The 22976-nt window shown below is 49.4% G+C and overlaps 2 protein-coding genes across 4 annotated transcripts in view; one reads left to right on the top strand and one right to left on the bottom strand.

Annotated features, from left to right (window-relative positions):
• Positions 1–2509, top strand: part of SGSM3 (small G protein signaling modulator 3) — a 29228-nt gene extending 26719 nt beyond the window's left edge. For both annotated transcript variants that reach the window (XM_061450775.1, XM_061450776.1), the window contains exons 21-22: positions 898–958; positions 1299–2509. In XM_061450775.1, the coding sequence (XP_061306759.1) occupies positions 898–958; positions 1299–1382 (145 nt within the window). In that variant the 3' untranslated portion in view covers positions 1383–2509. The remainder of the gene's footprint in view (positions 1–897; positions 959–1298) is intronic.
• A 1524-nt stretch (positions 2510–4033) lies between these two features.
• The window catches only part of MRTFA (myocardin related transcription factor A), a 48504-nt gene continuing 29561 nt past the window's right edge, over positions 4034–22976 (bottom strand). For both annotated transcript variants that reach the window (XM_061450746.1, XM_061450747.1), the window contains exons 3-14: positions 19672–19727; positions 18044–18119; positions 17230–17391; positions 15655–15830; positions 15033–15188; positions 14308–14558; positions 13811–13982; positions 12433–13548; positions 11150–11281; positions 8677–8850; positions 8213–8273; positions 4034–7753 (exon numbers count right to left, since the gene is read on the bottom strand). In XM_061450746.1, coding sequence (XP_061306730.1) covers positions 7254–7753; positions 8213–8273; positions 8677–8850; positions 11150–11281; positions 12433–13548; positions 13811–13982; positions 14308–14558; positions 15033–15188; positions 15655–15830; positions 17230–17391; positions 18044–18119; positions 19672–19727 — 3032 coding nt within the window. In that variant the 3' untranslated portion in view covers positions 4034–7253. The remainder of the gene's footprint in view (positions 7754–8212; positions 8274–8676; positions 8851–11149; positions 11282–12432; positions 13549–13810; positions 13983–14307; positions 14559–15032; positions 15189–15654; positions 15831–17229; positions 17392–18043; positions 18120–19671; positions 19728–22976) is intronic.

Genomic DNA, 22976 nt, shown 5'->3' with positions numbered 1-22976 from the left:
CGGAGCCACATCCAGTCCCAGGGAGCTGCAAAGCACCCACCATTCCAGCCCTGTTACTGCTGCCATCCTGCGGGAGCTGTCTCTTGTCCGCACCACCCTCTGGCCCCAGTGGAAGCATCTGTAGCCAGGATGCACACGCCTCAGGGTGCTGTGTCCTCCCTGTGCTGCTGCTGAATGGGACCAGTCCCCTCCACCTCTACTGTCAGGGACATCCTGCGGCTGCCTTCTCGCAGCATGGGGACAGTGCTACTTCAGCACAGCCAAAGGGTCGAGTGGGATTGGTTCGTGGCTGGGCTTGGGTTTGTGTGGAGCTAGAGCAGAGGCTGATACTGCATTGCTCTCAGCCAGCTTCCTGTGGAGAGCCTCGGCTCCACCACTGCTGCAGGAGTCAGAGGAGACCCCCACGCAGGATTTCCCCTGAGCTGGAAGGGCTGATGTGCTTGTTGCCAGGAGGTCTGAGCTCTGCATCCCTGTCCTAAGGACAGGGTTGAGGCTGTGCCTGCAACCCCTGCTTAGAGCTGGGGCCAGCGAGAGAGAGAGGGGGAGTGCATGAACTCGTAAGTGCTACTGGCAGGGGTCTGCTTTCTGGAGAGGAACCTGACACCCCTTTTTCCAGCTGAGTGCAGTCAGTGTAGCAGCATCCGAGCCTGCCCGTGCCTCCCTGCACTGCTGCATCAGGCTCTGTAGGGGTTGCACTTGAGTCACATTTTCCAGCTTCTCCTCCCAGCCTGGGCCTGACAGGATGTGAAGCCCAAAGAGGAGGGGGAAACGGAATGAAGGGCTGGTGATGCCTTTTCAACACCAACAAACATGCCTGAGGGCAGCAGTTGTAGGACCAGGCTGGGGGTGTGATCTGGGGTGGGTGCGTGTGTTACTATCACTCTCTTCCCATTGCAGAGTCCTTTGCAAATTCGCCTTCAGCCTCTCTCAGGACTGGGAGCTGCCGGTAAAGAGGGAGGTGAGTAGGTGGCGTCTCTCATTCTTTCCTTTAGCCGAGGGTTTCACTTTCTGCCTCTCCCAGCTCTGTGCTCCAGCCTATCCTGTGCCTCCTCTTGGGCCGGCACAGAGGCTGTGGATGGGGCTGCTTTCCCTGCCAGGGCAGGCTCTGCCTGTGATGCTGGCAGTGGGGACAGGGGAAAATGGGGCAATGCAGGCTCCTCCCTTCCCCAGTGCTCTCCAAACCGCAGGGCCTCTCCCTGTTTCAGCTGTGCGGAGGTGGGAAGAGCCAGCAGGCCGCTGACACAGCCTCCCTTTTCTGGGTGCGGAGCACTGACCTGGGTCTCTGTGTTGTCCTGCAGGAGAAGGAGAAGAAGCCACTGAAGGAAGGGGTGCAGGACATGCTCGTGAAGCACCATCTCTTCAGCTGGGACATAGATGGGTGACGCCCGCCCTGCCCCATCCTGGGGAACCTTCTCAATGGCGCACACTCCTCTCCCCCATCCCCATCATCTCACCCCCTGCCCTCCCCAACCCCCCCACTTGTATCCGTGACAGAATCCTCCTCGGAGGGCTGCCAGGCCGCCGGGACAGATGGCAGCAGCACCGAGAGGCTGAGCTGCAGACCTGAGGGAGGTGATGGTCAAGGGCAACGCTGCAAAGGGACAAGTGTGTTCTCGCCACAAAAACAAGTGTCCCCTCTCTCCCTCCCTCCAAGCCTTCCCCATCTCTGACACCCCCCATCCCATGTTTGCCTCAGCCCTGCCTCCCCCCAGTGCCCGGGGAGCGGCCTGGCCCAGGGCCCTTGTGCACTGCCCCACGGGCTTATAGCCATGGGGAAGAGACACAGCCCTTGTGGGGTGGCTTTGGTCCATGAGAGCTGGTGCCGTAGGCAGGTGGCACTGTGGTTGCAGGTGCATTTGGGCTGGTGAAAGACTCATGGCTGTGTGGGAGCAGGGATGGCAAATCCTCCCCCTGCCAGCCAAGGGCTTGCCTTTGCTAGGGAGAGGGATGGCAAATCCTGAAGCACTTGGACAAGTTCCTCTGATCTGCAGCCAGGGTTGAGAAGGGACAACTGGCATCACCCTCATCCCACCTCCCTGGCACTGGTGTGTGGGGTGTTGACAAGAGGTGCCTGATGGCACTGGCCTGTTACCAGTGTGACAGCCTTAGGGGATGGGCTGTGTCTCCTCTGGGAGCAGACAAAAAAACCACCTCTCCCCTAAACAAGTGTTTCTTGCTGTCATTTTAGTCTCTAGGTGATTTTTACTGTTAACCAAAAAGCTGTAAATGAACTCCAGGAATGTGTGTATATTTGGCACCATTGTAGCTCAGGATGAGGTTCAGGTTGGAGCTGGCTCAGGGAGATGTAACTCGTCCTCCTCGCCCTGCGGTGGCAGCGGGGACGCAGGTCGGGAGTGGAGAATTGCTGCTTTGTGGTGGTGGCTCTGGATATGGAGTCTGTGACTTTCTACTGAAAGCGCTTGTCTGTGAGCACAAACTACTCATGGAATGACACTAGATTCTTACTTTATTTGGTGGGTTTGTAAATAAACTGCATCTTGGGAGAGTGCTGGGCTCTGGCTTTTGTTTTCTGACAGGGCCAGGATGAGATTTAATTCTTCGTTTCTGTTCTTTGATAATTAGGACCCCATTTCTGCGCTGGCTGCCGTTAGCATCAAGCTGAGGTCTCCATTCAGCCTGCACTGGCACTCTGGGGGGCTCCTCACCAGCCTTGCATCAGACTAGCAGCTGGGGCAGGAGCAGTTGTGCTGCCAGCAGTGGCCTCTCTGCCACCCGTCCTCCCTGAAGGGCAGCAGAAAAGCACAAGTAGAGGGTGTAGGGACACTGCAGGAGGAGGGCCCAGAGGGAAGGGAGCGGGGCTGGCAGGAACCAGGGCTGGGCAGGCATGGATAGCAGCATTGTCTGTACAACAGCCAGTTTCTCTACAAAAAACAGAGTCTCGGCTGCACTGTGGGATGGTAATGACACAGGGCCTGGGAGAACTGTGGGCAGAAGCTTATGGGAAGGTGGAAGTTGCAGCATGTTTATTGATGTGAAAATGAGTGGTTTCAGTCAAGGCAATTGGATTCGATGGATGGGCCACTCACTAGATAAGGAATTGCCTGGAGGAGTCCAAATGGAGACTAGTGAAGAGTGGTGTCCCTCAGGACAGTGGGGGCAGTGCTGTTCAACATCTTCATCAGTGACATAGACAGTGGGATTGAGTGCACCCCAAGCGTGATTGTGTGGTGTAGTAGACAAGCTGGAGGGAAGGGATGCCGTCCAGAGGATCCTGGACAGGTTGGAGAAATGGGCCAGATACTGGATGCTCAGAGGGCTGGAGCACACGTCTCATGTGAAGGCAGACTGAGAGCTGGGCTTGTTCAGCCTGGAGAAGAGAAGGCTCCAGGGAGACCTTAGAGCAGCTCCCAGTGCCTAAAGGGACCTACAAGAAACCTGGAGAAGGGCTTTTTACAAGAGAATGTAGTGACAGGACAAGGGTGATGGCTTTAAACTGACAAGAGGGGAGATTTAGATTAGATAACAGGAAGAAATTCTTCATTTATGGGGGTGCTGAGGCGCTGGCACAGGTTGCCCAGAGAAGCTGCGGCTGCTCCATCCCTGGCACTGTTCAAGGCCAGGTTGAACGGGGCTCGGAGCAACCTGCTCTAGTGGAAGGTGTCCCTGCCCGTGGCAGGGGTTTGGAACTGGATGAGCTTTAAAGTCCCTTCCAACCCAAACCGTTCTATGACTCCGTAATTCCAGTTTGCCATCTGGCCAAGGAAGGCTGCAGCATCACGTCACCACCACAGCAACTGTGGTCCAGACCAGCCTGCTGGGCTGGGGTGGAGGCTGTACCAGCTGCCCATGCTTCTACCATCAGACCTACTTCTAGTTGCAGGGTGGGTAATTTCCATACACAGGGGGAATCTCCCTGCAGCTCAGAAGGGATGAGGCACCATCACTCAAGCATCTTCTTCTTCAGGTCTGAGAAAGGCCCAGAGAGTTCATCCACCCTTAGCTGGAAAAGGCGGAGAGGCCCCAAGTTGTGTCCTCCCCCCAGGCAGAGCAGCGACACCTCTGAGCACGTGGCTGTTTGGAATTTTTTTAATAAAATGGATTTTTTTTTTTTTTCAAATATCTGTAACTGAAAAAATAATTCAATTTAAAGATCCATTCTCTCCCCCATTAACTTGTCACTTTTAGCCGTTTCCAGTTGAACACTCGCTCTGGATCTGATGCCCCAGCACCACCCGTCTCCAGCGGTGCCGACCACCCCTCGCCGCGTGCTGCATAGTGGAAGGGAGAGCGCGCGCTACTCAAATACACGTTACAAACAAGTAGTGGTTACAGCAGAAAGATTCAGGATTACATTCAAGGTAGAGGCAGAACATCAGACTTTGTGGGTTTTCTTTCCCAGTGGGTGCAAAAACGTATGTCCGGGGGAACACCTCTTCCAACAAAGAACTATTGAACTATTATTCAAACAAATAATAGTAAGAAAGCAGAGAACTGGGCTGGCCTGCGCTGGGCACTGCTTGGGGAAAAGGCTTTCTAATCTTTCCTGGGATGAGGTACCGTTTGCCCCTCTGCCCCGGGGCACAGGGTCAGCGCTCGCTCCCCTGGCAGAAGCCCCTTGTGCAGAGGGGCTCTGGCAGGTCGGCTGGGATCCTCAGGAGGTGAGGGTCGGGCTGCTTCTGTGTCATCTGGGTTCCCTGGGGGCTCTTCAACCCATCAGCCAATTTCAAGTAATTAAACTGGTGCCATTAAATCCCTACAGCGTTTCACAAATGACAGTGGGTGGGTGAAGGCGAGTGTGAACAGCCAGGAGCTCAGCCTGGCCCCAGCAACCCTGGGAAGGGCTACATCAGTGACAGGCACCGGCACCTCTGCCACAGGCCAGGGTCAGGCTGGGCATGCACCCTCCACCTCTAGGAGCTCACTGCATTTCGGTTAAGTTCATTCTTTGTTTACTGGTTGCAGCTTTGCAAGTGTTTGTACAAAGCAGCCCCACAGCTGGGTGGTGGTAGTGGCTGCGGCTCACTGTGGGCTACAGAAGCAGCTGATTTTGCATGAGATAGTAGCCTCCCTTTTCTCCCTTAGCATTTGAAAGAGTCCTCCCACTACTTTCCTCCTTAAGCAACCGATTACCTCCTTTGCTCACCCGGAACCAGGGCCGGGCAGATGCCCTGGGGAAAGCACTGTGAGGCAATTGCTAATGCACCTACTGCTCCCAGGGAACACCAGGAGAGAACTGAGGGAAGGCTCAGAGAGGGCTCAAGGGGGTGTCCACCAGTCCCAGTTATTCTCTCTTTAGGACATGACACTGTAGCTTGGACAAAAGAAAGCAGGCAGTGTTCCCCAGACACTGAGGGAGGCAGATAAGAAGCTCTGCCTTGCTTACAACTGGGGAGAGAAGGGAGCAGAAGGGGGCAGAAAGGAAGGAAGCTGCCATCAGGGTCCCCCTGCAAATGATTAAGAAAGTGGCTCTCCATGCAGTTAACAAGCAAATAGGGCTCAGGAAAGCAGGAGTTTCTCCAGGCAAGGCCTCCCCCTGAGAAGAGTGCCAGGTACTAAAGGTGCAAGGGTGCAGCATGTGCCTGCTCACACCTACTCCTCCGCAGGAGGGAAAGGTGGGGACAGTCAGCATCCTCAGGGAGACATTGGAAAGGATGGCGGTTTATCCTTCCATTGCCTGAGTGGGGTCAGCAACTTAGGCTGTATGATTTCAATAGCCACCACTTCCAGCTTCGCCCTCCCCAGCTCCCCCAGCCTGGGCCCAGCTCAGGGCCCAAGCAGGGACAGCTGCCTGCTGAGGCAAAGCTAGGCTCTGTCTCCCCTGGTAAATGTGGCAGCGAGTTACTCCTAACTAACGCAGGAATTCCAAAGTGACAGGTGTAACAGCATGAGAGAGAGCCAGAGGTCCGGGTTTCCAGTGCAAAATCCTGCACAATGAATAGCATCACCATGGCTCTGGACACTTTGGAGTACTCATCTGCCCTCACGGCAGTCAGCCGCTGCCGTGAGGCACCAGCCCAGGGCCCTCCATGGCAGCAGCTCACAGTAAAGAGCCATTTGCTCTTGCCTTTTCCCCTCTGTGGGCCTAGAGGGAAGGAAGAGCAGAGGTCAGCTGCCTGTTACCTGCTCCCACTTCTCCCCCAAAAGGGGCCCTCGCAGTTGCACCACTGAGCCAGGACTCTCATGCCACACAACACCTCTTTTGCAGCACCACTTCCCCTTCCTTGCCCATCAGGGCTGACATCCCCAGCTGTCTCTTTCCACTGGGGCACCTGCTGTGGGGAGGGAACAGCGCAACTGAAGGCAGGAGAGATTGCACATGGCCCCTAATGATATGTTGCTCGTTGCCAGCTGTGCCCCATGCACCACAACAGGATACTGGGATGCTTTTTTGTCCCTAACCCCCACCATGAGTGCTGTGGAAGCTGGGGGGTAGCGGGGTGCCTGCAGACTGGGCACAGCCAGAGGTCTGGGGCAGCAAAGGACAAATTTAATATGTAAGGACCTGGATTTTAGCACCTTAAAAATCTGCTTTGCAGCCCAAAGCGAGTGAAGCAAGCAGGTGTGCCTCTGCCAAGCTCAGCAGTATTTGGGAAACCAGCTCAGACACTACCAGGTTGTTGCGGAACCCGGTTCCCTTTGGCTACGTTTGGAAAAGGTGCCTGTTCTGCCCAGCTCCTCACAGCCCCATGGCAGATCAGACCCTGCCTGACAGCCAGCCAGTGGTGCAGAGGGCAGCCACTGCAGCCAGCACTCCTGCCTTTGTGTCCTGTTCCAGAGGTAGAATCCCCTTCTGCAACTGTTAAACCCACTGTGCAGGGGCAGCACAACCCCCTTTATCTGCCCATCCAGCAAGGTGAGGGGTGCTTGCTTCTGGAAACAGCTCAGTCTGGTCATGCCCTGTCCCGCTGCAAGGTGTGAGGGAACTCTTGCCCAGCAACACTGTGCTCCATGTGCTGCCACCACTGCTCCCGCCTGGAGGAAGAGGGGCTGCTGGCTCCCTTCTCACTCTGGTTGGGTCAGGCTGCACAGAGCAGGTAGGAGGCCACCAGCCCCACAGCTCCTACAGCCTCTTCTGCCCCCAGCAGCCGCTGTCCCTACTCTGGTCTGGCTGTGACTTGAGCAGCAGATTTGCCTTTGCCACCATTGCCGGCTCTGTGCAGGAAGGACACTGTTGGGGGAGGAGTACAAATACTTGGAGCTCATCTCTTTTTTTTCTTTTTGGTTGACTGGCCTCTTCCCCCTGCATGCCCCTGCCCTCCCACTCCCATTCCCTTCAGTCTCTGCTCACAGAGTTACAGGCAAGAATCCCAGTGCAGCTGCAGATCATGTCCATCAAGGAAGTCTGTGGAAAAGAGACTGGGAGCTGCAGTGCTAAGGGGAGCCAGGCTCATGACGGGCCCCCCTGGCAACTCCAGCCAGTCCATGCTGTCCAAATTAGCCTCAGCCAGGTCCAGGGCTATGCCCCCAGATGGCTCGTGAGCAAAGTGCAATTCTGAGGTGTCCATAGGTGAAGGCGGATGGTCCAGGATGGCCGAGCTGCTCAGCATCTCACTGTGGAGGTCATCAATCAAGGACAGGGGCTCCGGCCCATCATGGCCTGCCGTCAGCAGCGGGAGGCCGGTGCTGCTCTCCAGGAAGTCCTCCAGCCGGCCCACGGGCACCGGCTGCCCCAGGGACACTGGCACCGCCAGCTCTGAGGAATGGTGGCTGCTGGGCGGTGGGGAGCAGGCTGGGGCCACCGGTGGGTCTTTCCCAGCGGGGGATGACTGATCCTTGAAGTCAGCGGAAATCTCTGTACAGGAAACAAACAACAGGCAGGCTGGGGTGAGGAAAAGCTTGGCCAAACACCAGAAGGATCAGTGCCTCCCTCCCTTCTTTCCTTTCCACGGACCACTGAAACAGGGACCTCCCAGACTGAGTCATCACTGACCACCAACTGCAGTAAGGAAACTCCTGTACCCAAGCTTGGCTTGCTATGGGGAGTTTTCAGCCTGCCTTCAGGGAATTCAAGCTCTGTCCAGTATCGCAGAAGAGATGTGCCCAGATCTGATGTAGAAGAGCCACTGAGCACCTTTGTATCGTACCAGTGCCTGACTGACATCTCCCTCAGAGCCTTGCTGACTGCCAATGCTGAAGGCGCTGGCAGGGACGCAAGAGCAAAGACCTAGGCCATGACAGACTCTCCCCTCAGTGCTCTATAATTCCCAGGCTCAAACCCAGTCTCTGGGAAATGCTGGCTTTGCCTCCTTACCTCCACTTTCAATGAGAATGTCAAACAGGTCATCCATCTGCTGGCTGGAACAGCCGTTCTCCTGGGGAGAGCGAGTGCAGGGTTAGCTTCCTATTTACCGGGGAGCTTCCACCTTCTGCAACACCCTCAGCTGCTGGCTCTCCTCCCTCACCCCGAGATGGGTCTGTTAGCTAACAAGAACCAGCACATGGAGGCACACCATAATCCTCTGTAGCCCCAGGCTGTTTCTGGATGGGAAGATAAAGTCAGCATCTGCTGTACTACCACTCAGCAGACAGTGAGTGGCTGGGGAACTCTATCTATGATTTAGGGTCTGCCTCAAATCCTTCAGAAGGAACTCAGCTAGGAAGCTGCAGTTGTGTCTCCATTCTCTGTCACTGGCCCAGATCAGGAATCTAAGCAGATTTACAACAGCAATGTTTCACCTGCTCTCCAAGGAAACCAAGGAGAAGAACTGCTCTCACCTGGGCCTTTGGCTGTTGTTTCATGGCCTCCTCATAGCCTGGTGGCTCTTTCATTGGGACCGAGGGAACAGAGAGAGGAGATGGAGAAGTTCCAAAAAGCGATGCGTGCTGTTGCTGCTCCAGGTCCATCTGGGATGGAGAAAGGGCAGCAGGAGAGCCAGGCTGTGATGAGGGCTGTTTAGAAAGAAAGCAGAGGGAGAGATCAGGGGAAAGACCGCACCAACTCCTGCCTCACAGCTGCTTTGAGAGACTATCATCCTTTCTCTTGGTGAGTGCTGCCAAGAGGTCTGCACTGCTCTGCTCTGCTCCAAGCAGCGTGGCTTCTTCTGTGTACTCTATGCACTATGGCTGCAGGGGTGGAAGACAGATTTCCCCTCCAACTCACAGCTGGAAATCTTTTGCTGACGTTTCTAACGCTAACACAATGCCACATACCGCCACGGGGCTGCTCCTGGATGGGGAAAGCCTCATCTGTCCAAGTGGGGAATTCCTCTAGCACTTTGGAGAGAGAGGGCACTTCCCTTTTTGTGTTCAGCCTACTCTGCACAATATATCCAGGACTCCTCTTTTACCCACCTCTTCCTGCAGTGCCTGCTTTGGGGACACAAGCCAGCTTCACTAGCAGCCAAGTTTCAGAGCCTGATGGTGGGTGGAGGGCCCCAGAGCACTCAGCAGCACCAGGGACCTCCAAAGGAAACCCCAAGTGTTGCAGGAAGTGGTGCTCATGACTCAGCTTTACCAGATGAATCAGCACACAACTGCCCATAAGAAAAGTTAAAACAGGGATCAGGTCTTTGCCTCTACAGCAGCTATGTGTGATCCACAGCGAAGCTTGCTCCCTGGAGCAGTGATCCCCAGGTATTAGATGAATGCCAGTTCCAATACTCATACGTGTTGATGCTCTTCCCCCTCCTGTTTTCCCTGGAAAGCTGATCATCTGTTCTGTGACCTGCAGGTAGAGGAGTGACCGCAGGCCCTGGCTGGTAGAGTTGCTCTGGGGTCTGCTCTCTTCCTGAGAGGGGCTGGAATCTGGTGTTGTGCCACAGGCCCCTGGAATGTGCTGGGAGGGTACCCTTTTTCCACACACACTCCTTTGCCAGGAGCACCAGTTTTCAGGGACCGTTTGTGGAAACCACTGGGGAAGAAGGGCTGTTGCTTTGGAGGTGCTGAGAAAGACAGTATGAATATGGTGTGAGACGGCTGCCCTGTGACAACCTGCAGACCTACCTTCTGACCCTACAGGGAGGCAAAAGGATTAGGAGAGTGCCACTGATCACTTTTGCATCTCCTCAAAGGTCTCAAAGCAAACCAAGGCACTGGCCCTTTGCAAAGTGGGTATCCCACTCTGACCACACTAGAAACTACTCCTGTCATAGAATCATAGAATGGTTTGGGTTGGAAAGGACCTTAAGATCATCTAGTTCCAACCCCCCTGCCATGGGCAGGGACACCTCACAGTAGACCATGTCACCCAAGGCTCTGTCCAACCTGGCCTTGAACACTGCCAGGGATGGAGCATTTATCATGTCTTTGGGCAACCTGTTCCAGTGCCTCACCACCCTCACAGTAAAGAACTTCTTCCTTATATCCAATCTAAACTTCTCCTGTTTTAGTTGTCATATATTTTCCAAGATCTCACACAGAAGTGATCCTAACAAGCTCTAAAAACTCTTCATAATATTTCTGTATTTTGATTACATGTTAGAGACAGCTAAAAATCGGCTAGAAAGGGAGGAGATGCACAACTATCCCCTGAGAAGGGATAAAGCCAGAAGTGCTCTCTTTCCTGAGTCACAAAGAGATGATTAACAGATGTGCTCAAGGTACATACAGGAATGGAAACCACAGCATGTTCATCAGTACCAGAGAGTAATAGGTCCCATCCTTTCATCCCTGTCAGAGCTCAGATGCCACCTTCAGCAGCAGACATACTGCCCACACCACCCTCTATGTAGCCACCTTTTCAGTTCAGTAGCAGTCCTTCAAGAAGCAGGAACACCACTATGAACCAGTTCTGGCCTCTCACCGTTTTTAACTGATAGACAATGCTTATTTAAAACACCCGCTGGTATTCTGCCCAAATGTAAGACCAAAAGGCAGAAGCTAGGAAATTGTCATGGTTTAGTCCAAAGCTCTTCGCTGTAAAGCCTCCACAACTCATCCAAGCATCCCCATGGACACTCAGTGCTCCTGAAACCTCGTGTCTGAGGAGCAATCTCCCTTACAGCTATTTCAGGAGGAGGAGGGGGGAATGGAGAGGCTGTGCCAGACACCCTTTCTGCTGCCATGTTCAAACTCAAAACCCAACATCTCATGCAGCTGCAAGCTGTGGCAGAAGCTGCTGTGAGATCTCACTTGCTGCGATGATGGTATCTGACCAGGATTGTGCACGTGTTCCCTTCCTGGCACTGCTACAAACCCTGGCAGCAGGCAAAGAAAAACAAGGAAGAAAAGGGAGCAAGGAGTGAGCTACCTTTCTGACAGACTGGTTTAGTCCTCTGGGCTGCTGCGGCTGCTTCTGCTGCTGCGTGGGCTGCTGAGGGGTGCTTGCAGGTAGCTGACACTGTGGTTGGCTGGAAGTTTTAGCGGGCGATGATTGTACTTTCTGGAAAGAAAAGGGTATCCATGAGAAGGGTATCCATTCCCCAGACACAACATGGAACAAGGCTTGTGTTTCTCAAAGGATTTATGAAGTTTGTTTTTCCCCCACTCACTATTCTTTAGGGAATTCAGTGATTCGTTCTGCTTCACCAAGCAGAGAAATCAGACTGGGATGGGATTCAGAGTCCCAGAAGAGGAAGTGGTACCAGTCTAAATCCCTGGGCTATCCATGACATCCCTCGAGGGCTAGCAGACCTGACACAGGACCTGGGCCCTTCTGGAGGAGCGGCTGGAGTTCAGGTGAGATACCCCAGGGTATCAAGAGTGACACCGAATGCTGGTATTTAGACAGCTGCCTGCTACACAGCAAATGCTTAGTGCCTGTCCCTGGTGGCAGACACTGCCACTTGCTCTGCAGAAGATGCAAGAAGGCAGCACAGAATCAAAATCATCTCTGCCATGAAAGATGCTGGGGGTTGACTTATGCCATAAAACCTAAGCATATTTATTCCTTCCTGGAAGAAATGCTCGGAACAATTCTGCTAAGTGCTGAGCTCATGCCAGCCAGGGAATAGTAGATCATCTCTGATGAAAGACTCCGTTAACACTGAAATACTGACATGCATTAAAGCAAAGAGCAGTCAAAAAGCAAACAGACTGCTCCCAGGGTCTGATTTCAGCTTTCAGTAGATCAGGTGACCTATCTATCATTCTGACTATGCTCTCCAGTAAAGGACAAGAGGTGAAACACACTCTGATTTTTTTACTATCACAGGCATAGTTGTTCTGCCACTAGTGAAATGTGGCAGCAAACCCTTGTCCTCCAAGCTGGAGATCCTGCCTGATAAAAGGCAGAAGAGTTTGCGTTTGGAAGAATGCTGAACAGCCTGTGAAGCACACAGTCAGTCCTGCATTGCTGTACACAGTTCATCACTGTCAAATTCCAGGCTTTCTGCTGAAGATCTGCTTACACTGCTTTGTTTCACAAAGCCATAATCTACCAGCCCTCGTAGTGGGCAACTCAGCCATTTTAGTATTTACTGCACTGAATTTCCACCATATTAAGTCACCATATGCTTGACTTGACCAGGATCAGGAAGAGGGAGAGACAAACCCAACTGCCTGCAGCAGGGATATGATCTAACCCTTGCCCACCTGCAAGGTCGGGCAGCTACTCCCTGCCTTCCCATGTGGCGAGAGGCCCTGCCTCTCGGTGCTCTGCTTGGTCACGGTGAGGACGATGTGGGTCCCTGTGGAGTCAGTGATGAGGGTGGGGGGCGGACTGCCCTTGATGAGGTCGCTCAGGGAGCTCCCTTGCTGGCCAAGGAAAAGCCGAGGGCTGTGGGACTGGCACGGTGGCTCTGCTTCCGCGGCTGGCACCTCCTGCTTCACCATCACGGCTTTCTTTGGCACTGGGCTTGGATTCGAAGTGTCCATTTGGCTAGCAGTTGGTGCAGGGCTGAACTGGTCTGTTTGGCCACTGGATTGCTTTGCAGATTGGCAACTCAGGAAACCATTTTCACTCTTGACCTGAATGCCAAATGCTGCTGGGTTGGAGGCAAGGGCTGTTCCTTCTCCTGCAGCCGCTAGGGTCGGTAGTGACTGCTGAGAGCGCTTCTCCTGCTCTAGCTGTAGTCTAAGCATCTCAACCAGCTGCTGCTTCTGCTTCAGCATGCGGGTGAGTTCCTCGATCTGCTTGTCCTTCTCCTGCAGCATCTGGTCCTTGTCCCTAACTTCTGCATCTTTGCTGTTACCAGTGCTACACCGCTCCGACCTGGGTGCTGCATTTACACTGCAGGAGGCAGACTTGGAGCTTTCTTCCTTCACCAGGAACTGCACTGGAGATGCTTGCAAGGTGAGCTGGGTCAGGGGTGAGGTCACCATCTCTCCAAAGGTGTCTCCGGTGGCTGAGTTCTCATCCCCTGTGCTCATCTGCGAGCGCTCAGAAGGAGTTGGAGAAACAGGAGGAGTCGAGCCTGTGCTGCCAAACTTCATCACACCACCACCAGTGACTGTGGCCACAACTACTTCTGCTGGTGCAATGCCAGTGGTGACCAGGGCTGGCCCTGTGCTCAGCCTGGCAGCAGGGAAGGCTACCACCACTTCGGCAGCTTTTGGGAGCATGGCTGCTGTGCTGGGCTTGGGAGTGGGGGTTGTTTGGCCAGCTGCACTGTTCTGTTCTTGGTAAGCTCTGAGACGCTCAATCAGGTCCGTCTTTGTGCCTGAGACAGGCAAGGCCCTCAACTTCAGCTCTTGCTTCAGCTCTGCTACCTGAATCAGGGAAAAAAAAGGAGGCAACATTAAGAGAACATAGACTCCAGAACAACTCTTAACAGTTACCAGAGCCATGAGACAAAGGCCTCCTGCAGGCCAACAAACCTACACCACAGGTACAGACTGCAGGGTAGCAATACCAGCTACTGTCACTAAATCCTGTCAGCCCACTTCAGCCCTGCTCTGGGGCAGCAACACTGTTCAGTACTGCCCTCCAACAACGGCAGAAAAGGGGGTACACAGCTTCACAGGTATTTACCTTCATCTCATCTAGGTTGGCAGGGAGAGGGCCAGGCTTGCCCACTGCAGCATTACTGTTTTGTCGCATCAGCCCACTGGAACCAGAGGATACCGAAGATGCGCTGCTGACTGTGGCAGAGAGACTGCGTACAGCAGGGACAGTGGCACCACTCTGCTGCTCTCCTGGAGGCCTGCAGGGAAAGAAAAAACACAGGCATCAAAACCAAGCTACAAAGGCAATGAAGGCCCTTAGTGTCAACAATCACATAGTTCAGAAACATCTGGGTCACTAGTGTCATCCTAGACATTAAACCACACCAATGCCTTTGACTATATCCATGACCCTTACTCTGGCAACCGATTCACTTCAGGCCCTTTTTGAGGCCTGCTGCAACCTAACAAAATTTAAACGTGTTACACCCAATCACCACACCTCACCCCAGAACACATTGCTTCTAATAACAGTACTGGAAAGCAAGTGCTTCCTAAGAGAGTGCTGCCATTTAGGACCCATACTTTGGTGGGGCTGGCAGGATGGTCTGATAGTTGTAGTGCTGCTGCTGCTGGTTGAGGATCTGAAGCTGGAGAAAGAGCTGCTGCTGCTGCAGTATTTTGGCATAGGATGAATCCATGGGAGGAGCTCCCTTGTCCTGCTTTTGGTCCGGGGGAATATACTGATGATATTTAAGCTTCTTGACTTTTGGCTTCAACTCCTTGGCTTTTTTACTGCGCTGAGACTTCTCACTAGCAGACTTGGGCTGGCTTTGCTATTTAGAAAAAAAAGGAGGAAGCAAATAAGAATGGAAACACTGAAATAATATAACACCCCATGTAAACCAGAACATACACTGGAGTTTTCATTTCAAAATTCTCCAGATTTGACCTCAGCGTCTTTCCTTGCCTCTTTAACTTAGGCAACAGTATGGTCACAGCACCTGCAGCAGCTTACACTGCACCATAATGCAGGTCACCTTTTCCAGCACACCAGATCACTTGCTCATCCAGTGCAGACTCACTCAGATACTCCTGATTGATTGTTTCAAAACATTCTGCATTCAGGACTCATTTTACAGAATGTTAAATATGTTGCAACCAGTGTCAGAGGAAGACGCCCACACAAAATCAGCTCTCCCTCCTTTGCATCTGTCAACATAGTATTTCCAGCTCCAAACCTTTTTCAGAGTAACCATCTTATTGTAGCCTTCAGACTACAATTACGAAGAAATCAGCCAAAATAGTACCTTAATGAGTGTTGGTGGGGGCTTGGCAGCAGTAAGAGCTGCTCCATTGGTAAGACTAGGGGGCAGAAGAGGTGGAGGTGGCAGAGGTGGGGGTGGCTGTTCAGGTAGGAAAAGTGTTTCACTGGAGTCTGCGCTGATCTGCAATTGGGATGTACCCTGCAGACACAGAAGAAGGCACGGTGAATACACATACAAGGAAGGAAACAGTTTAAAGAGAGTGCAGGAAACGTCCACTTCCAGGGAAGCAGCACAGGTTTCAAGTCATTAATCTGACTTCTTCAACTCACTGCTCCAGTTATCCCTGAGAAGCAGCACATCTTCTCAGAGGAGAAAATGAATCAAAATTCCACACTTGTACCTCCCAGCTTTGCCTGCCAGAATCAGTCACACACAGGCTGTATCACCAACTGATGGTTGCTCCCCTTCCCCACACTGCACTACTATGGGGGCTTCTGAATAACCAGAGGACTTCATGAATGCCACACAGAGCAAAGACCCCTTGTGAAATCTCACAGACTATACCTTTTAAGGATCCCTTGGTCTCACTTTTTAGGATCCTCTGCCAGAAATCAGCAGTAGCTGTGAAGCTCCAGGGCACTGCAGGAAGCCACCACATTCTCACCTGAGCTAGTGATGTGCCAGTGGTGCTAGGGAGAGGCTCACAAATCCGAGAGTCCATCGGTGATGGGACAGACCCCTGGGACTCATGGCTGGCTGGCTGTTCTGGGGAGAGGGCATCACTGCTGTCCTCATCAAAGGAGGAATTGTCTGCAACCTTTGGGTAGTTCACCTGTCCAACTAAAAACACAAACATCAACTGTAGTCTTTGAAGTGGAATAAGGAATTATTTCACTTGACACTAGATGTTTCATAAAGATTAATGAAGACATGGAGAGAGATGTGTCTGAGCTGCGCTTAAAGCACCAACTAAAAATGACAGAACACATCCCAAACTGAATCAGTTGTGTTTACATTCATCTCCACTACCAGGAGAATAAAATGATGCAGACTGGGGTGAATCACTTCCCTTGCTTCTTAGCCAGAGAAGCTCAGGACAAGTGCTACTTAACTCTGACCAAACCCAGTTCTGTGGCATGGGCACTGTAAGGCTTGAGTCATGATTTCTTTGATATTCATCCTGTGTGGTGGAAGGCAGAATGCCTCTTCAAGACAGCATCTCAAACTGTCCTTTAGTCTTCCCAGCAAAGCAACAAAGGCTACGGATTAAGTGATGGCCCTGACTGTTATTAATATTTCTGTCTATCTACATGCCCAGTAGACAAATTCATGTGAGTGTACATTTGTGTTTTTTTAGATTACGTTACCTCAAATTAATCCTGGTAAGCATGAAAATACTATCATTTGCACTTAACACAGAAGCAACAGAAATCCAGAGAGATGTCCTTGGCTCAGTCAGAAGGAAGCCACATCTCTAATGCTCCAATTTAGAAGTTCATTCTTTCTCTTCCTCAACCACTTCTTGTGCAATGGTGAAGTCAGGCTCTCCCAGATTACTGTGCTTTTCCTTTTTCATGAAGAATATTCCATCTTGCTCACAGTTGTGTTCCATTTGTCTTTAAAGTAGCTGTGCATGTTTAAAGGGATGAATAACCACAGACACACACAGACTGCTCAGTCTGGGGAGACGGAAAAGAGCACTGCTGAGGCAGTGGGAAGGCTATTCCTCAGCATTCCTTTCAGCCCTTGGAATGGCACTGGCATGATTTACATCTGTTCTGGTTTATTTTTAAAGAGGTTGAATCCTCTGAAGTTTTTAAGTTCACAGACATCTTTTGTTTCACCACACCTGTTTATATTCTGTCTCCTCTCCCTGATCTGAGTAAGTCAGTAGGTTCTCCCTGACCAAGGCTGCTTGCATGTCAGACTGAGAGAAGGATCTCTAATGAGAGAATCTATGGAATGCAGTCTTCAACAGCCTTTCAAGTCTTATGGGTATGCAATTGCTTTCATATTATTCTGGGACGTCTATACCCCCTATAATTTAATCTCTTCATAGCACCATCTGGCTGGAGGGAGTTCTGTTTTTCAGAATCCTTGGGGCTGAAAGCTTGTGATTCTGAGGCAGGAAAATAAGACCAACCAAGGGGCTGCACTCTCTTAGACAGGCAGAAGAACTGATAGGAAATCACAGCCGCTGTGGGAAATGCCCTCAACACAGATCCTCCTCAGGCCTTACCGATAATGGCTTCCTTCAGGCTTGATTCCACAGGCAAGATGTTCTTCTCCACCAGCTCCATGGGACCTGGCCTCTGCGCTATCTTCTCATTGAGGTCATCTGCCAGTCTGGCTCTCTTTAGCTTCAGCTGCTTAGCCTGCAGGGAGGGTTCAGCCGAGGTCTCTGTTTGGGGGAAAGTAAATAAAATGGTATCAATTCAGCAATGGTCAACCTATTGCACTTCAACTGTATTTTACTTCTATGCAGAAAGGTTACTGTAGATAACAGTAGCTAACTACAGCAAAATAGTTGCAGATAACAACAGACAACTATGCACTATAAAGATATGATAGTTATTATGTGTATTTAAGTTATAAATACAACTATAGTAGCCCTTGTGACTCTAGCATAGGACAAATTCATTCTCAAACTGATGTAACTCAGTTCCGGTCCAAAGATGTGGTACCCAGCAGCAGCACAGTATCCCCTTTCAGAAACTGAGGTGCTTATTACTAATTTCATCAATTCTGTCTTACTTCCTCTTGGATATTTTGTAGTGCCTTCCCTTAACAGAAGAGCAATCCATGGTCATTCTCTTACACTGTTGCTCAGCTACACAAAACTGCACAAGTTGGGTTCACATAACAGATTCTTCTAAGAATCTCCATGTAAGCAGAGTTGAATCCCGCTCAAGAAATCATGCAACAGGCATGATCTTCTGCCTGCTCTCAACTGAAAGAAAGACTTGGGGATCAGAGGCAAAATAGAAAGCTGATTAATAAGTAATTATGATAAAATTTATTGTTCATGTTTTCCTGTATACCACGTGCTATACCTTCCAGAATGTGCATCCTAACCAGCTCTGATCTCTCCGGACGGGACCGGATTTTCCGTTTCAGATAGTCCTCTGTCTGCAGCAAAAACAGACAAGCAAGAACCAATTTCAGGAGTGAGGTAATCTTGGACAGCACAAAGAAGAGAAAAAAGCATCTTTAGTTGTTGCTGAGATCTAAACAAACACAGAACAGAGAAGGGGCATATCTTCTGTTCCAGAACACCCAGAGAATGAGCTTATTCTAAAGATGACCTTCTACTGTAATCGCTTCAGTTAAACTGTGCACTGCTGGCCTGCAGAACAGAAACTGTAAAGGACTTTCTTAAGAGCTGAAGCTCTCTTTTCCCCTTTTATGCAATACCACTAACTTGTCAGGGTGAAATTCAAGACATTTCTTTTTACATTAAAGATAAATGCACTGGTTCCATTGCTCACAGCAAATACTTTCATATACTGGTGGCTGACTTGTGGTTTGGACATATAGTTTTTTATTTGTTTAAAGATATGTTAGTTGTTAAGTTAAAGACCCTATTCAGTCCCTTGGCAGGCAGTATCTAAATGCTACAGCAAGACTCATTTAATTTACAGAGCTACTTTTAGCTGTCTTTGGAGAACATGCTACAGAGCACTGCTCCTGATGACCCTGACTGGGCTGAGCACATTACCCTTTACAGAGCCCAGGAATGGGAATCTGGGAGCAGTGGGTAACTGACTGGTAAGTACTGGGCACCAGGATAGGCCTTCGGAGAAAATAAATATTAATCAGAAAACTGCACCATACTTGCTCAATTGCCCCCACCAAAATATTAACTTAATAAGAAGATTTTAGGAAAAAAAAAAAAAAAGAGAAAGAAGAAGGAAAAGCCTTTGGGACACTGGTCTTAATGCAAAGTCCTCTGTCCCAATCCTTCCACTGTTTAAAGTGTTAACGCTCCTTTACAGATCTTAATCCCAGCTGTAATTTATTAACTTATGTTGCTTTCACTTTTAAAACAAAGTTTAGCCCAGCAGTCATAACAGGTTTTGTTCCCCTGCAGGCTAATCAGAAAAGTAAAACTATCCCCAGAGGCTTTCTGAGGAAATCATCAAGAAACCCCCCAGTTAGCAAAGGTACCACATGAAGTGTGACGCCTGGCTTCCTCTTTCCATACAGCCAGAAGTCTGTGTGATTTTTTTTTTCAGGCGGGGTTATCCTCTCCATTAAATTTTCCATGTCTGATGGCCTAGATAAACAAGTGCATGTGCAGGTAACAGAGAAACTATACAGTTTCCTCAAAGGTGGAACTGAGCTACACATGATAGGAGCATTTAAGGGCAAAACCAGACACCATAAAAATAAAAATGTAGAGTATATGGACAGTGCAGAAGAATAGTATCAGTGACTTTCAGAAATAAGACTCCCAAGGGAAATCCAGACATCGTATTCAGTGGTTTTCAAGAACAACTCAGGGTTAATCACCATTACATACAAGCTAAAGAACATCCCATCCAATACACCCCTGACTACATAGTGCTGTATCACATCCAAAACATGAATGATTCCCTTCTGCATCTCATTTATAGCTACAGGATGCCCAAAATACTACTCTTTACCTCTCCAAAACATTAAAGACAATACTGGAGCTTACCCTGGCCCGCTCCAAACTCCTTCTTTGTTCATGAAATGCAGCTGGACTTTTCAGAGCTGTTGAGAGGAAAACATTTACAGAATTAGTGAGAATGACGGAACTGCACATCCTTTCGGGCCATCTAAGTTAAAAACACAGCAGCAACTGCCTCTTGCATCTTTCAACACACTGGACCAGGTCTCCAGCTGGTATAAAGCAATGTCAATTAACATACTCCATTTGACAGCACAGGAGCTACAGGAACTGACCTGGACTTTACGTGGGCTGCTGAAGAGACTAACATGTGTACACTTCTAGTAGAACTAACCACCATTGACAAAGTTGGGTCCAAGAACCTGAGTCAGAAACAGTACTCCAACAAATGCCTTTAAAAGCCTCAACACAGAGTAAAATTATCAGGACCTTTAAGTAAGGGAATGGCAGTGAAACATTGAAGAAATACATGAAATGGTTAGAAGGATGATTGGGGGACAATCCTAACGAAGCTGCAAGTCTTCCCTTAATCTGCACCTGTGTTTTGTGTACATGCAAGGGCTGGTTTCAAATTCTACAGGTCCACAGGACATACATATTGCTCCATGTCAGAGGAACTATAGTGAGAACAGGAACACTTAGACAGGAAAGTACATCTGTCTGTTGACAGAAAACCAAGACGTGAGGAATTAACAGCAGCTCTCCATATAACAGACCTCCTTACCCCCTCAGACTCAGTATAAAACCAGAGCCAAAATGGATCATGTTTTAGAGAAACTGATCCTCTGCTGTCCAGGACGGTACTAACCCTGGAGGAATCTCTCACTCTGCCTCTCTGCTCTTCTGGAGCACACAAAGCTCACGTCCCACAGTAAAACAGGAGAAAGTGGGTGACCATGGTGTCAGTAGCTCCTCATGGTCTTCCCGAATCCGCAAGTAGCTTGCTTTTTAAAATGGGTACATTTTGGTTTGCATTCAGAACTAGCTGCAGGGAACATAGTAACTTCTTTCCATATTTCTTAAATACTCACTCAACTCATTCAATTGCCTTGTGAAGTTTCTAAATTACCATCAAGTTAAAACAGCTAAATTAAAAAAGCCTCATCTTTAACAATAAATTGCAAGTCTTATGAAGACAGAAATCTAAACTTGTACAGATAGTAACTCCAAAGTACTGCATCTAAGCCCTATGAAACATACTCTGCACATTATTTTTCACTTAAGACCAATGATTAAATACTTCTCAAATGTAACTTCATAATGAAATCTCAAAAGACTACAAAAAAAAAGAAGCCCTTGCATAACTGCAATGTATGAAACTATTTCTATTGCACATGTAGACTCCTAAACTGTTTCCTAGAGAATAAAATGCAATAGTCAAAGACAAGACATACGTTCTGTCCTTCTAAGTTCTAACGGGGTAAAAAGTAGAATTTAGCCCATACACCAGGAATTCTGAACACATCAGGGCATCATAGAAGGGATTCAGACTACAGAAATGAAGAATAATCTGTAGAACGGAATAACAATAATTGAAAACTAACTACAGTGAGTACACAGACCCCTACAATGATGGGGTAAACAGTTCCTGTTCAGATTTATGCAAGCTGTGAAATGGGAGTGCACTGACTGCACTTTGGGATAAACCAGAGTAAGGGTAGAGATATGGTTTTGCAATAACTGCAAATATAATACAAAAACCTTCACTGGCTAGCTGAGACATCAGCTTCTGGGCAGCCTCACCATCATACTTCGATGAAGAGCAAACAATACATAGTACTGGGAAATATTCTTTTCAAGTGGCATGACCTGCTTCTGAATATGCATGTGCTTGAACTTAAATACACATTTCTTTCATTGTATGCATATCATAGAAAAGTGAAATAAAAGTTCAGTTACACTTGGACAAAGATGCCATGCAATATATAAATTGGTATAAAAATCTACACTGGAAAGAAGGGAAGCAGGCCTCATCTTGAGTCTTCAAAAGCTCTCTACCACCAGAATGTGCAGACATGGCAGTAATTCTTTACTCTCCCTTTCCTGCTTACCTATTCCATCAGTTAAGAGGCAGCAATGAACTTTAAGTGACATTTCCCTGACCGTAGCAAATGGTCAGGAAAATCACTGCAGGCGTTCAGCCGATGTGACAGGTAGTCCAGGAAAATTCTTGCTTGCAGAACAGCAAAGCAAGAAGAAAAGAAACCCTGAGCAATAAAAAACAAACAAAAAAAAAGAAAAAGAAAACCCCTCCTTCCAAATACATACACATTTAATAGTAAGTAATGCAAAACTGCCACAGCAAGAATCTTGTAAAGAACAATTTCAGTCTCTCATGATGAGTCCTATGGAAACAAACACTGGGTTGTAGCTATCTGGGCTGGCAACATGACAGAAGACTTCATACTTGACCTCTGAAAATGTCAAGAGGGCATAATCCTTCGCTGCTTCCCTCAGCAGTCTAGGATGGGGCTGACATGTTAGAAGAGTGTCTATTGTAGATCATTATCCTTTAGGAGTTAACTAAGCCTTGCACATTTTTCAGGCTTTGAAATGACTATATAGCCCAGAGCTGTGGAACAAGCTATTCTGTTAACTGCATTATAGTAAATGGAAAAGAAAATAATGATCCTATGAAGAAATCTCAAGCAGTAGGGCTCTGGGTAAACTCTACAGGAGACCCACGCGCAAATATGCTCCTTCTCCAGCTCCTCCCACTGCCCTTCCCAGCTACTTGGTACTGATCCCTGCAAAACTGTCCCTACCCCTGTACCCTTCTGGCTTGCTCAACCCAAGTGCTGTTCAAAATGACCCATACTGACAAAGCTCTACTGTTCTCAGCTATAACAGCTCTTCTGGCTCATTCTAATGGTGTATGCAAATGAGCAGCTTAGCTGGTGGAGCAGAAGCAGTAGTAAAAAGGTAGGAAAGGGGCAGCATTTCTACCACTGACACAGAATTTGTGTCCACAGAATTTGGCACCTAAAGCAACAGATACAACCAGCTATAACCATCACATAGGGATGAAGGAACTCCAATCACCTAATGCCTTTGACCTCTCAGGCTGGATAAAATATCCTGAACTATTCCTTACAGTAGTTCGTCCAACCTGTTCTTGAAGACTTCTCATGAAAAAATGTGGTATTATTGCAAAGAAATTATCCCAGTGCATAGATGTCTTTACTATGTAAAAACCTTCCTGAAGGGACACAGCATTGTACCAGCCACTAGGAATAAAAAAACTCTATCCCAGCTGAAACCAGGACACTGTCTTACATTTCCCTTCTTATAATTTATACTCATTATTCCCTGCCTTACCTGCAATTATTACA

This window comes from Pezoporus flaviventris, unplaced genomic scaffold, assembly GCF_033815535.1.
Source record: "Pezoporus flaviventris isolate CSIRO_AGI_PZ_B2104156 unplaced genomic scaffold, CSIRO_AGI_Pfla_v1 ptg000011l, whole genome shotgun sequence".
Classification (NCBI taxonomy): Eukaryota; Metazoa; Chordata; class Aves; order Psittaciformes; family Psittacidae; genus Pezoporus; species Pezoporus flaviventris.
The sequence above is the reverse complement of the archived record's forward strand: the minus strand, read 5'-3'. Positions and strand labels throughout refer to the sequence as shown.